The 15,063-nt window shown below is 44.0% G+C and overlaps 1 protein-coding gene across 6 annotated transcripts in view; it reads right to left on the bottom strand.

Annotated features, from left to right (window-relative positions):
* Positions 1 to 15,063, bottom strand: part of LOC140476049 (uncharacterized) — a 452,737-nt gene that overhangs the window by 394,186 nt on the left and 43,488 nt on the right. For 5 of the 6 annotated variants that reach the window (XM_072568002.1, XM_072568006.1, XM_072568005.1 and 2 more), the window contains 5 exons: positions 7,019 to 7,099; positions 6,824 to 6,916; positions 2,561 to 2,733; positions 1,806 to 2,002; positions 948 to 1,069 (listed from right to left, as the gene is read on the bottom strand). In XM_072568002.1, coding sequence (XP_072424103.1) covers positions 948 to 1,069; positions 1,806 to 2,002; positions 2,561 to 2,733; positions 6,824 to 6,916; positions 7,019 to 7,099 — 666 coding nt within the window. The remainder of the gene's footprint in view (positions 1 to 947; positions 1,070 to 1,805; positions 2,003 to 2,560; positions 2,734 to 6,823; positions 6,917 to 7,018; positions 7,100 to 15,063) is intronic. The other variant, XM_072568008.1, reaches the window with a different exon arrangement.

The raw sequence follows: 15,063 nt of genomic DNA, 5'->3' as shown, positions 1-15,063 counted from the left end.
CTTTCCCCTCTCACTCTAAACCTATGCCCTCTAGTTCTGCACTCCCCCATCCCAAGTAAAATACCTTGTCTATTTACCCTAACCATGCCCCTTATGATTTTTAAACCTCTATAAGGTCACTCCTCAGCCTCCAACGCTCCAGGGAAAACAGCCCCACCCTGTTCAGCCTCTCCCTATAGCTCAAATCCTCCAACCCTGGCAACATCCTTGTAAATCCTTTCTGAACGCTTTCAAGTTTCACAACATCTTTCCAATAGGAATGAGACAAGAATTGCACGCAATATTCCAACAGTAGCCTAACCAATGTCCTGTATAGCTGCAACATGACCTCCCGACTCCTGTACTCAGTACTCTGACCAATAAAGGAACGCATACCAAATGCTTTCTTCACTATCGTATTTACCTGCGACTCCACTTTCAAGGAACTCTGAACCTGCACTCCGAGGTCTCTTTGTTCAGCAACACTCCTTACCATTAAGTGTATAAGTCCTGCTCTGATTTGCTTTTCCAAAATACAGTACCTCATGTTTATCTAAATTAAACTCCATCTGCCACTCCACAGTCCATTGGCGCATCTGTTGTACTTTGAGGTAACCTTCTTCGCTGTCCATTACACCTCCAATTTTGGTGTCATTTGCAAACTTACTAACTATACCTCCTATGTTCACATCCAAATCATTTATAAAAATGAAAAGTAGCATTCCACTGGTCCCAAGCCTCCATTCTAAACAGCAACCCTCCACCACCACCCTCTATCTCCTACCATCGAGCCAGTTCTTTATCCAAATGGTTAGTACTCCCTGTTTTACCTGCAGTCTATGAGACTGGAGAGAGGAAACCATGAAAAAGACCAAGAATGATCAAGGAGACAATTGAAAATTTTAGTAAAGATGCTGATATCTGAAAATCATCACCGAGTCAATAGGAAAAACTGATTATCTGGTTACCAAACATGGAGACTCTGTCTGCTTCTTTGTGTCCTCGGCTGCTGCGTGTTCCTTCGAATACTGCAGGAACTGTGAGATGTACGTTATTATTGACTTCTCATCAGGATTGCTGACAGCAATATCTGAGGAAAGAAAACCACTGCCTCAAAGTGATAATAACATAAACACCTAATACCTTCATTATGTAAACCCCAAACCCTTCATTATATAAACCCAATACCTTCACTGTGTAACCCCACAGTCCTTTCTTTATACCAACCCAAATATCTTCACATACAAAAGCCCAAACCCTTCATCACATAACCCCCAAACCCTTCGCTATATAAACCCCCAAATGCTTCATTACATAAACCCAAAATGCCTTCCTTATATAATCTCCCAGGTTCTTCATTATATAAATTTCCAGTCCCTTAATATGTGAACAGTCAACCCCTTGATTATATAAACCCAGAGTCACTTCATTATATAAACCTCCAGATCTGGATCAGATAAAGGAAAGAAACCCGTGATTATATAAAACCCTAAACCCTCACCCAAATCGCTCATGGTGAAATCCTCCAAACCTAACAATTTATAAACATAATAAGCTTCAATTATATAAATAATTGATCAGATAAACTCCTGCACCTCTGAATTACATAACCCCTAATCTGTCAATTACCTTTCTGTGTATAACTCGCTCCTGGATATCTGTTATTTTATATATAACCCTCCAAAACCCTCAGTTAAATTCCAGTCTTGGCTTTCTATTATTTCACCTGCCCAAACCTAACTCCTTTCCTCTCTTCCAATCTTCCTTCTTTCCCTCCTTGCCTCACAGACGTTGGCCCTGACTCCTCTATCTGACCCAGTTCTCACCCTGTGCTTCCAGCAGTCTGGGGATTTTCAGCTCCTGCTCTGCAACCTTGAAAACCATTTCCAGGTTCTCCGTGTCTGACCTCTGCTTGAGCTCCGCCAGGTCCACCAGGCCGGGTCGGAGAGCGTTAATAATGGCAACAAAAGCCAGGCCACTTCTCCAACTGGTGCTGAAATCTCGGATAACGAATCCCAGGTCCCTGAAACAGACAGAGTATCTGTCATTTTTGTATCATGCACATCATATATTTGAAAGGGAGGATGTTCCTGATGGTGGGTGTGTCCAGACCCAGGGGTCCCAGTCTGAGGATTTGGAGTGAGCCAATTAGGACAGAGATAAGGAGACATCTTTTCACCCAAAGAGTGGTAGGCCTATGCAAGTCATTACCACAGGAAGTAGTTGATGTCAAAACATTGAATATATTCAAGCGGTGGCTAGATATAGCACTTGGGGCGAATGGGACCAAAGGTTATGGGGAGAAAGCAGCATTAGGCTATTGAGTTGGATGATCAGCCATGATGGTGATGAACGGCGAAGCAGACTCGAAGGGCTGAATAGCCTCCTCCTGATCCTATCTTCTATGTTTCGGTTTTTTTATTTTCACAGAGCTGGGGAGAAACAGGATTGGGGATTGGGAACTAAGTCGATAGCTCTTTCAAAGACTCAGCACCAGTATGAGGAGGCGAATGGCCTTCCTCCATATGACTGTAACTCCGTGTGGGAATTGAACAATGATCTTTAACCCTGAGCTCCTTACTCTGTCTTTTCCTGAACCCACTGCAGTAAAGTTGTTTCTGCTGACTTCTTCTGTCCTGCATGGATCCGTGTTTCCTCTCTCTGTGGAGATAATGCTGCTGGTGAGGAATTCAAAGCAGGTGAAGGCTCCATGGGGGTCTGTCTCGATGTGAGTCCGCTGGCAAGTTTCTCAACCTGTTCAGAAAGATAACAAAATCAGGAGGGTCCTGGAAAGAGTAGATAGAGAAACTGTTCCAAATGGCAGAAGGATCAAGAATCAAAAGACACCAATTGACGGACACTGGGAAAAGAACTAAAGGTGACATTGCTATAAATTCAGCCAATGGTAATATTGAAAGTCAGATTCCAGAGAGAGAGCTGGATTGACAATCTGACGATGCTGTGACTTTCAGAGGTGTGTTTTGCTCTGGTTTCTTTTAGAGAACGATTGGGAGACAGGCGACAAGCAGTCAATGAGAAGATAAACAACTTGCGATGCCTTGGATGTTTTTTAAAACTGGAACAATAGAAACAGCCTGAATGGATGTGGTCAAGCTCCTACCCAGAGAACCCAGGGATTTTACGTTTAGCTTCGGCAGCTGTTATTGGGTCTCAGCAGGGTTGGAAGGCAATGAACCCGTCTTAGCTGTTACATTCTCGCTCTAAGAATTGTCTTTTGATGTTCTTTCCTCCTGGATTGGAGAATGGCATGTGACATAATTTGCTTTCTGAATTTACTTTTTTCCAAGGGTGTGTTTATGGGATGTTACTATATTGAATCAGTTATTGTTCAGTAGTAAAAATAACCTATTATTCTGTTATTTTTTCCAGTAGAGTTAAGTTATTCCAAGCTCCTCTTTCTTTTGTTAAATTTTTACTACGGTGTTTGAATAAATTGTATTTTGTTTAATGTCAAGTCGTATCACCAATCAAATCGCATCTGGAACAGAGCACCTCACATTTACCTTTAAGATAAGAAAAGATTAGGGTCTAGCTTACTTTCTTAATATATTTTGAGGGACTCTGATCTGGTCCATGATGTTACGACATGGGGTAAGCCCTTCTGCTAATTAAACCAAACATATAGAAAAGCTCACCTCGCCTCTTAACCTGTTAAAGTATGAGTGACAGAGAACTACCCCAAATTTCACGAGTTAAACAAAAAAAATTTTATTCTTTAACTCCAAGAATGAACATTAAACAACTATTCACAAACCTAATCCTCCTTACTCTTTACAAAATGTTATCTACCTCCCACTCTATGACAATGCACTGATCCGATAAAGTCTCTATTAAATTTACAGGAAATCAATTTTCAAAACCAGCCAGTGGTGTCGTTCCTCCACTGTAGATCTCCCTGGATCACCTTTGGTTTTCTGCTGCACAGATTTTTCATGTATTACAAAAGGTACCGATTAGAGAGACTATTTTGAATAGCAGTCATTCGATGACAGAAGCTACTCTTTTTTTGGCTAACTGCCCAAAATGCCTGCTTTTATACCCCAAAACATTGGATTATCTCATTGGTTTGATGTTGCCAAAACAGTAAAATTCAAATTTGACTGGGTTTTAGTATCTTGGGGCATAATCTAAACTAAGAGAAAGTGAGGACTGCAGATGCTGGAGATCAGCTCATTCCTGATGAAGGCCTCTTACCCAAAATGTCTCTTCTCCTGCTCCTCAGATGCTGCCTGACCTGCTGTGATTTACTAGCACCACACGCTCAGCTCACATAATTTAAACTGATTGGCTAAATTTACATTGTCGTGAAAACAACTCAGTATCTGAGTTACAGCTTAAATATTACAGCTTCAAATTGTCAAATACACTTTGTACTGCAGTCAGTCACATGACAGGTGCTTGCCAGCTTTTCACCTCTCACTCTCTCTTAAAGGTACAGTATATGCCTCCAACTTCATAACAATAACAACAGACTATAAGTTTTATTTTTGCAATTTGGTTACTGTGGTGATCAGTCACTGAACAGTTTCACATGAGGCTACAAATGTACTTTAAACAAATGAACATCAAAGTTTATGACACAAAAATGTTTTAAAAGTTCAAAGCTATAAAACACAGTTGGGAAAAGGCTAATCATAAGCATCAAAAATAAAGACTCAGCCCATTTTCCAAGTAATATCCTTTACAAGCATTCAACCCAAGTGAAATATCACTTCAACTTTCACTCCTTATTTTCTGACTCAACTGATAAGGTTGCAAACACTTATTTCAGGTGATTTTCTGAATATTCCCAGATGTGATTCTCTCCATCTCCCCTAAACTGAACTAAGGGCTGCAGCCAAAGCCTTCTTTTCAGCTCTGATGGTTTGCCTGGAGACAGTCTGATGGTTTTGGACCTTTACTTCTGAACTTCAGCCTGCTTCCAGCTCATAGAACATGCTACTAGTTATGCCTCTAGCTCTCTTACGGGACTGTCTTGTGATACAATGGTAATGTCCCCACCCCTGGACTAAGAGACCCAGGGTCAAGTCCCACCTGCTCCAGAGGTGTGTAATAACATTAATGATCAGGTTTATTAGAAACTATCTTCCCGGGGGGTGTTGACCTCTGGACAGAGAACTAGGAAGGCTGTAAACAGGATGTTGCAGACAGCTGGCCTGACACAGCCGGATGAATGGCCTCTTCTGAACTGTAATCATTCAATGGTACACAGCGGGCTCCAGCATATAATACTGAAGAATGGCTTATGCCTGAAACGTCGATTCTCCTGTTCCTTGGATGCTGCCTGACCTGCTGTGCTTTTCCAGCAACACATTTTCAGCTCTGATCTCCAGCATCTGCAGTCCTCACTTCCTCCTCCAGCATATAGTATACAACCTCCACTAGGAACCACACAACAATTGGCTTTACATAAACAAACACCTTTAACCATTCTGTACAGAGTCACACAGTTTTTACAGCATCTAAAGAGGCCCTTTGGCCCATTGTGTCCATGCTGGTCCATGCTAATCCCGCTTTCCTGCTCTTGGTCTGTTGCTTTTTCATGGCATGGTGTTCCAAATGCTCACATAAATAGTTCTTCAGTATCTTGAGGATTCCTGCCTCTACCATCCTTTCAGACAGTGAGTTCCAGGTACCCATAAGCCCTTAGCTGATTTTCTATCTTCAAATCCCTACCATTTCACAAATAATTAGCTGCACCCCCCCCCCCTCCCCCCCCACCTCGCCCTCTGGCGTCCCTCCTGTGGCCCAAAGAGGGCTTGAAACTTAATGTCACAGCTCCTGCAAACCCACTGCAGCCTTGGGTACATTTCAATTGGGCCATCTGCATTTATCTATTTTCAAGCCAGTTAATAAAAGCTGCTAATACTCTCCATGTACAGGAGGGGTTCACTCTGAGCTGTGAGAAACAACATCCCCATTGCAACAAAACCAATGGTAATCCCACCCCCAAACCCAGCGCGTCTCAGTTTCACATTGGGGTAAGGCTATAGCTCAGATGTGTGGTTGCGGAAATGGGAATCTACTGGAATGGGATTTTGGAGTATCTGGTTTCAGGGAGCCAGAGTGTGGAGAATAGTGTAGGGCATTTCTCAGTTCTGGGTGCTCCTTTGGCAGAGATAACAGTGCAGATGTAGGAACTGAATCCTTTAAAATGACTCTCTGGCTAAGATTAGCTATATATTAGTGAAATCAGGTGAGAGTAGTATTAGAGTTTGGGAGCTTACGTCCATAGCCACCTAATATAATCAGTCTACCAATCGTAAGGAATTTTCAGGTATCTGAAAGTTTGTTGAGAAGCAGCCATTTAGATATGATACATGAAGGAATCCAACAAATAAACATGGAACCCTTGACAGCATGGAGTGCTAACATATGTGGATCTCATTAATGTTGTAAAGGCAACATTCTGCTCTCTCACTGAAATGTCGGGGAACTCTTCCCTGGGTTTTCCCTCCATCTCTGCTGGTCCTCCTTCCATCTGAAGAAGAACAGCTTCCTGAAGAAGAGTGACCAGTACAAGGACCGCTTGACGAGGAATGCTTACAGTACAACGACTCTCTGAGTGACATCGGTGAACCAGGTGGGCTTTTAACAATAATCAATTAGATCTTTGCAACCATCATCACTTTTTTGAATATTCCAGATTTATAAATTGAATTTAAATCAGCTATCACAATGAGATTTGAACCCACATCCTAACAGCATTAATCAGAGTACCTGGATCATTAGCCCACTGACATTCCTACTACACCACCATCCTTGAGGTGGTGCCAAGAGAGAAAGACAGCCTTTACCCCAAAGAATCCAGTAAAATACACACCTGGAAATACAATATAATGGACCAAATCAGCCCCAAGATGACAGTAGGATTCCCATCCACAATGTCCAGGACATTAATGTTCACCAACTTTATCTGAAATATCAAAGCAAGCAGCATTACTGAATAATTCAGTTGTAGCTCTGGCAAAAAGTGAATACCCTAGCACATCAAAAAACAGAAAATGAAATAACTGACCGATTTACTCCTTAAAAAGTTCAGAGCAGTTGTGACGTTGCTCATCCAGTGAATGGGATTGGAATGTGCTCTATCATGTGCCTACAGGAAAACAAACCAAAAAATGTGTTATGTCACATTACAATGAACAACATCTCCAACCCTCATCCTTCACCGGTCTCAGATCATCTCAGGTTTCTCATTAGACTCCCTGCTTTCAGTGTGCCTCTAAACTCCATTTCCAACTATTTCAAACATTTATGGATAATCCCTTGAATCGTGGTTCTGCCCTGGCACAGTAATGAAATAGATTTCATTAAAATTAATCTCACTATACATTAAAAGTGAAATCCTGTGTGTGCATGTGAGAAGGGTAAAGTCTCCCTCCCTGCCCACCTTGAGCTCTCTGAAGCCACTGACACAGTGACTAATACATCTTTCTCCAACACCTCTCCAACAATTCACAGGAAACACCAGGCTCACCGAGGTCACGAGGTTCCATCGAGCTAACACCAAGGAACCACGTGGCACCATATGTACCATCTTATCAACACAGTGGTTAGAAAAGGAGAAGGTTTTATCTCAGAAAACATGACAATTTAACCTGTTTCCACATTGTAGGGTTTCTAAGGATTCAGCTGAAGATGGATGAGGGGACAATGGCCATCACAAGTTGCTGTGTCCTGTCCACTGACTGAAAGGGTGATTAATTTAGCAAAAACTGTGAAACAGGACATATCAACAAGTGCTCAGGGGCAGAGAGCATTCCTCGTCAAGCGGTCCTTGTACTGGTCACTCTTCTTCAGGAAGTTGTCTTCTTCAGATGGAAGATGGACCAGCAGAGGTGGAGGGAAGACCCAGGGAAGAGTTCCCCTAAATTTTACTGAGGGAGCAGAATGTTTCCTTTACAACTTTAATGAGATCCACACATGTTAGCACTCCATGTTATCAAGGGTTCCATGTTTATTTGTTGGATTCACTCATGTATCATATCTAAATGGCTGCCTCTCAACAAACTTTCAATTCCTTACGAATAGACTGATTATATTAGGTGACTGTGGATGTAAACTCCTAAACTCTAAGACTACTCTCACCTGATTTCACTGATATCTATCTAATCTTAGCCAGAGAGTCACTTTAAAGGATTCTACACCTGCACCGTTATCTACGGTGTCCCCTATCTATGACCACTCCTATTTCTCAGTACATATGTACATTAAGGACATCCCCGCTCTAGTTCATCACTGCCTCTCTTCATTCCTCTGCTGTCTTTAAATTATCGAATGGCTTATCTGACATCTAGGACTGGATCAGCAACAGTTCCCTCAAATTAATTATTCGAAAGGCTGAAAAATCATGATCCACTCCCTGCTCCAAACTCCATTCCCTTATTAGTGGTTCCAACCCTCTCCCTGGCAACAGTCTGATATTAAGCCAATATGTTCACAATCTTGGCATTACGTTTAGTCCTGAGATGCGCTTCTGCCCCAATACCCACGTTTCCACCTCAGTGACATCAGCCAGCTTCACCTGGGTCTTGGCCTATCTACGGCTCAAGACCTTATTCATGCCCTTTTGACCTCTCTACTCAGTCTTTCCAATGCACCACTGACAGGTCTCCCACCTTCTATCTCTCATAAACTTGAGGCAATCTAAATCGTTGCTCTCCACGTCTTAACTCACATCAAGTCCCATTCCCTCATTGCCTCTGTGCTCATTGACTGACATCAGATTCCACATAAACACTGTTCTCATCCTTGTTTTCAAATTGGAAACACTGTGCCTTTTGATCTTTGCTTTTGTTATAAATTGTGGGCTGAAATGGGGAAGAACTGTTTTAAAACAGTCTTTTAAAGATTTTGAAAAGCAAGTCACCTGAGACTGACAGCAAGCATTGTGGAAACAGCTGTTTGAAGAAGCAGTAAGTGAAGTGGCTGCAGACGAACGGGATCCGAGGGGCTATGTACAGATACAGCTGGGTGTTAACAAGAAGTTGTTTGGTCTATGGACTAGTGACCAGTTATTGATGACAAAGCCTTTTACCCGCTGACAGCCGTGTAATTGGTTCACAGGTAACTGAAGATCTTAGGTTTATGCAAGGGATGGAGGAATCTGGACCAAGAGCAAGCAGAAGGAATTAGTTTAATGTGGTGTTATGTTTGGCACAACATTTGGGCCAAAGGGCCCGTTCCTGTGCTGTAGTGGTTCTATGTTCAATGCTTGATGTGGTTGGGTGGTGGCTACGGTGTTTAGCACTACTGCCTTATAGTGCTAGGGACTTGGGTTCAACTCCAGCCTCAGACAACTGGTGGTGTGGAATTTGCACATTTTCCCTGTGTCTGCATGGGTTTCATCCAGGTGCTCTGGTTTCCTTCTTCAATCCAAAGATGAGCAGTTTAGGTGAATTGACCATGCTATATTGCCCATAGTGTTCAGGGATATGTAGGTGGCTTACTCTTTACAGGGTTCATGTGGACTTGTTGGGCCAAATGGCCTGTTTCCACACTGTAGGGATTTTATGATCCTATGGTGAGAGGTTTTGACCAGGTGGGTGTGGGGAGGATGTTTCCTCTTGTAGGAGAATCGACAACAGGGTGGAGAGAAGCGAGGGTGCCGGGTAGGTACATTTTTCCCACTTACAAAGGGACTTCAGCTTCCATTTTGAACAGAGCGGTGAGGAGAGAGGGTGGAGGGAAGCAAGGGCTGCCAGGAATTTTTTAAGTGGGCGAGATCTAAACCGAGACTCTACATCATAGGGCATCCCTCCCACCCACTTCCTCTAACCTTACTAAGAATCTGTAAACTTGGTAAGTTTTCAGGTTTTCTCTTTTTTCCTTCTCTTCCTTGTTTAGTCTTGTGCGGGCTTTCAGATTAGCAGGGTATGGCTGTTAAGGCAATTGCATGTTCTTCCTGCACAATGTGGCAGGTGAGAGACACAACACATGTCTCTGTCAACCACATCTGCAAGCAGTGCACCCCACTCCAGCTCCTTGAAATCCGAGTTAGGGAACTGGAGCTGGAGCTGGATAAACTGCAGATCATCCGGGAGGCTGAGGGGCAAATTGAGAGGAGGTACAGGGAGGTGGTCAATCCCCAGACACAGGATAAGGACAACTGGGTTACTATCAGGGGAAAAAAATCTTCGAGGAGAAAGTGAGGACTGCAGATGCTGGAGATTAGAGCTGAAAATGTGTTGCTGGAAAAACGCAGCAGGTCAGGCAGCATCCAAGGAACAGGAGAATCGACGTTTCGGGCATAAGCCCCTGAAGAAGGGATGATGCCCGAAAGGTCGATTCTCCTGTTCCTTGGATGCTGCCTGACCTGCTGCGCTTTTCCAGCAACACATTTTCAGCTACTATCAGGGGAAGGAAAGAGAACCAACAGACAGAGCAGGGATTCCCCTCAGCAAGAAGTATACCATTTTGGATACTGCTGGTGGGGACGGCCTACCAGGGAACGCCATAGTTGTCAGGTCTTTGGCACTGAGCCTGGCACTGTGGCTCAGAAGGGAAGGGGGGAGAATAGGAAAGCACTAGTGATAGGGGATTCAATAGTTAGACGGATTGACAGGAGATTTTGAGTCAGGAACGGGACTCCTGGAAGGTATGTTATCTCCCTGGTGCAAGGGTCCAGGATGTCGCCGATCGGGTTTACAAGATTTTGAGGGGGGAGGGTGAGTAGCCACAAATCATGGCACATATTGGCACCAATGATATAGCCAAGAAAGGGACTGGGGATCTGAAAAGTGACTGCAGAGAGTTAGGTTGGAAGCTGAAGAGCAGGACGAGTAGATTGGTGATCTCAGGTTTGCTACCGGTACCTCGAGATAGTGAGGTGAGGAACAGGCAGCGAATGCAGCTTAACACGTGGCTGCGAGGCTAGTGCAGGAGGGAGGGCTTCAGATACCTAGACCATTGGGATACCTTCTGGGGAAGGTGGGACTTGTACATGAAGGACGGGTTGCACCTGAACTGGAGGGGCACAACTGACTTGGGTGGGAGATGTGCTCGTGTGATTCGGGAGGGTTTAAACTAATTTGGCGATGGAGGGGAGCCAGAGCTACACATCTGAGAGAGGGCAGTTGTAGATGGGGCAGTGACAGGATGTACCGAATCTAACGGGAAGGTTTCTCACGCAATGAAACAAAGGAATCGGTTAAAGTGTGTCTGCTTTAATGCTAGGAGTGTCAGAAGTAAGTGTGATGAACTTAGAGCATGGATCAGTATTTGGAGCTATGATGTTGTGGCCATAATGGAGACATGGGCTTCACAGGGGCAGGAATGGTTGTGAGATGTTCCAGGTTTTAGAACGTTTATAAAGAACAGGGAGGGTGGAAAAAGAGGAGGGGGTGTAGCATTGCAAATCAGAGAGTGCATCACAGCTACAGAAATGAAGGTTGTTGAGTAAGGTTTGTCTACTGAATCAGTATGGGTGGGAGTTAGGAACAGCAAGGGAACAGCCACCACATTGGGAGTTTTCTACAGACCACCTAATAGCAGTAGGGAGATCAAAGAACTCATAGGCAGGCAGATTTTGGAAAAATGCAAAAGTAGCAGGGTTGTTGTCATGGGTGATTTCAATTTTCCCAATATTGACTGGAACCTACCTAGTGCAGACGGTTTGGATGGAGCCGTTTTTGTCAGGTGTGTTCAGGAGGGTTTCCTGACTCAGTATGTAGACAGACCGACGAGGGGAGAGGCCATTTTGGATTTGGTGCTCGGCAATGAGCCAGGACAGGTGTCAGATCTCGCAGTGGGAGAACACTTTGGTGACAGTAATCACAACTGCCTCACATTTACCATAGCCATGGAGAGGGAAAGAAGCAGTTACCAAGGGAAGATATTTAATTGGGGAAAAGGAAATTATGACGCTGTCAGACAGACGTTGGGAAGAACAGATTGGGAACAATTGCTCCACAGAAAGGGCACAGCAGACTTGTGGAGACGGTTTAAGGAGCAGTTGTTGCGAGCGATACATAAATTTGTTCCTCTAAGACAGGCAAGAAGGGGTAAGATTAGGGAGCCTTGGATGACAAGATCAGAGGAGCTTCTCATCAAAAGGATGAAGGCAGCTTATGTAAGGTGGAGGGAGCAAGGATCGAGCACAGCTTTAGATAATTACCGGCTTACTAGAAAGGAGCTCAGAATTGGACTGAGGAGAGCCAGAAGGGGGCATGAAAAAGGCTTGGCAGGAAGGGTTAGGGAGAACCCAAAGGCATTTTACTCCTACGTGAGGAATAGAGAATGATCAGGGAGAAGGTAGGGCCGATCAGGGATAGCGGAGGGAACTTGTGCGTGGAGTCTGAGCAGATAGGGGAAACCCTAAATGAGTTTTTTGCTTTGGTTTTCACTAAGGAAAAGGACCTTGTTGTGAATGAGAACTTTGAGGAGCTGGGACACAGGCTTGAACAGATCAATATTGATAAAGTTGATGTGCTGGAAATTTTGGCAAACATTAAGATTGATAAGTCCCCAGGACCAGACCAGATTTATCCGAGGATGCTCCGGGAAGTGAGAAAGGAGGTTGCTAAGCCATTGGCGAAAATCTTTGCTTCCTCACTTTCCACGAGTCATACCGGAGGATTGGAGGAAGGCGAAAGTTGTTCCTATTTTCAAGAAGGATAATATGGAAATCCGTGACAATTACAGACCAGTCGGTCTTACATCTGTGGTCAGCAAGGTTTTGGAAAGAATTCTGAGGGATAGGATTTATGACTATTTGGCAAAGCATAGTGTGATTAAAGGCAGTCAGCATGGCTTTGTGAGGGGCAGGTCATGCCTCACAAATCTTATTGAGTTCTTTAAGGAGGTGATGAGACAGGTCGACGAAGGTCGAGCAATGGATATGGTGCATATGGACTTCAGCAAAGCATTTGATAAGGTTCCCCATGGTAGGCTCATTCATAAAGTCAGGGGGTATGGGATACAGGGAGATTTGGCTATCTGGATTCAGAATTGGTTGGTGTATAGAAGACAGAGTGTGGTTGTAGATGGAAAGTATTCTGCCACAGGGCTCTATTCTTGGGCCTCTGCTTTTGTAGTTTTTATAAATGACTTGGATGAGGAGGTTGAGAGGTGGGTTAGTAAATTTGCTGATGACACAAAGGTTGGAGGTGCCGTCGATAGTATCGAGGGCTACTGCAGACTGCAGTGCGACATAGACAGGATGCAGAGCTGGACTGGGAAATCGCAGATCGAGTTCAACCTGGATAAATGTGAAGAGATGCATTTTGGAAGGTCGAACTCGAATGCTGAATATAGGATTAAAGACAGGATTCTTGACAGTGTGGAGGAACAGAGGGATCTTGGTGTTCAAGTGCATAGATCCCTCAAAGTTGCCACCCAAGTGGATAGGGTTGTTAAGAAAGTATATGGTGTTTTGGCATTCATTAACAGGGAGATTGAGTTTAAGAGCTGCAAGGTTTTGCTACAACTCCAAAAATCCCTGGTGAAACCACACTTGGAATATTGTGTCTTGTTCTGGTTCCCCTATAATATGAAAGATACAGATGCTTTGAAGAGGGTGCAAAGAAGGTTTACCAGGATGCTGCCTGGAATGGAGGACTTGCCTTACAAAGAGAGGTTGAATAAGCTCGGACTTTTCTCTCTGGAGAGAAGGAGGTAGAGAAGTGACCTGATCGAGGTATACAAGGTAATGAGAGGCATGGATAGAGTCAATGGCCAGAGACGTTTCCCCAGGGCAGGATTTAAGGTGTTAGGAGCAAGGTATAGCGGGGACATCAGTGGTAGGTTCTTTACGCAGAGAGTTGTGAATGCATGGAATGCGTTACCAGCAGTGGTGGTGGAAGCAGAGTCATTAGGGACATTTAAGTGACTGCTGGACACGCACATGGATAGCAGTGAATTGAGGGATGCGTAGGTTAGGTTATTTTATTTTACATTCGGATTAATCCTCGGCACAACATCATGGGCCAAAGGGCCTATTCGGTGCTGTACTTTTCTATGTTCTATGTTATAATTAGGAATCACTGCTTCAAAATTGAGGTACACATTTACATGTTAAATTCAAATTGAGAAGTGTACATATCTCATTTGGGGATGTGAGAGATTATTGTAATAATTCTTTTCTCTCAGAGAGTTGTGAGACTTTGGAACTCTCTCTCTCTGAAAGAGTCCTTGAACATTTTTAAGGTAGAGGTGGATAGATTCTTAGTAAAAAAATATGGGGTAAAAGGTAATCAGTGATTAGATTAGATTAGATTAGTTACAGTGTGGAAACAGGCCCTTCGGCCCAACAAGTCCACGCCGCCCCGCCGAAGCGCAACCCACCCATACCCCTATATCTACCCCTTACCTAACACTACGGGCAATTTAGCATGGCCAATTCACCTGGCCTGCACATCTTTGGTAGGCAGGAATGCAGATTTGAGGTTACAATCTGCTCAACCAGGATCTTATTAAAGATGAAGCAGGTTTGAGGGGCCAAGTGGCCCTTTTCCATCAGTTTATTTGTATGCCCAGCAAGCATCTCCTTCCCCTTCTGTAGTGAGCTCCACATCCTCACCTTTCTCTGAGGCAAGGGTTTTCCCAGTTGGATTTATTAGGATCTCTCTTCTACTGACAGCCACTAGTTTTGCTCTCCCTCGGAAATGCCAACCCCCTTGATAATTTTAAAGAGCTCTATCAGGTCACCCCTCAGCCTCCTCTTTTCTAGAGAAAAGATCCCCAGCCTGTTCAGTCTCTTCCTGGAAGAAAGTGAGGACTGCAGATGTTGGAGAGTTAGAGTTGATAAAACGTGGCACTGGAGAAAGTACAGCAGGTCAGGCAGCATCAGAGGAGCAGGAGAGTCAACATTTCAGGCATAAGGCCTTCTTCAGATCCTGAAGAAGGATCTTGCCTGAAATATTGATCCTCCTGCTCCTCAGATGCTGCTTGACCTGCTGTACTTTTTCCAGTGCCATACTCTATCACCTTTCAGACTCTTCCTGATAGCCGTCACTGTAGGTGTGACTGGGATCAGTTGATGGGGAATGGGAGAGGTTGTTGGAATGCAAATGGAGTTGGCAGCCTTAGGTTCAAGCAGGCTGAATGGCCTTTCCATTGGTC

The sequence above is a fragment of the Chiloscyllium punctatum genome, chromosome 4 (assembly GCF_047496795.1).
Source record: "Chiloscyllium punctatum isolate Juve2018m chromosome 4, sChiPun1.3, whole genome shotgun sequence".
Lineage (NCBI taxonomy): Eukaryota > Metazoa > Chordata > Chondrichthyes > Orectolobiformes > Hemiscylliidae > Chiloscyllium > Chiloscyllium punctatum.
Note: the sequence above shows the minus strand (reverse complement) of the source record. Positions and strands in the feature narration are given on the sequence as shown.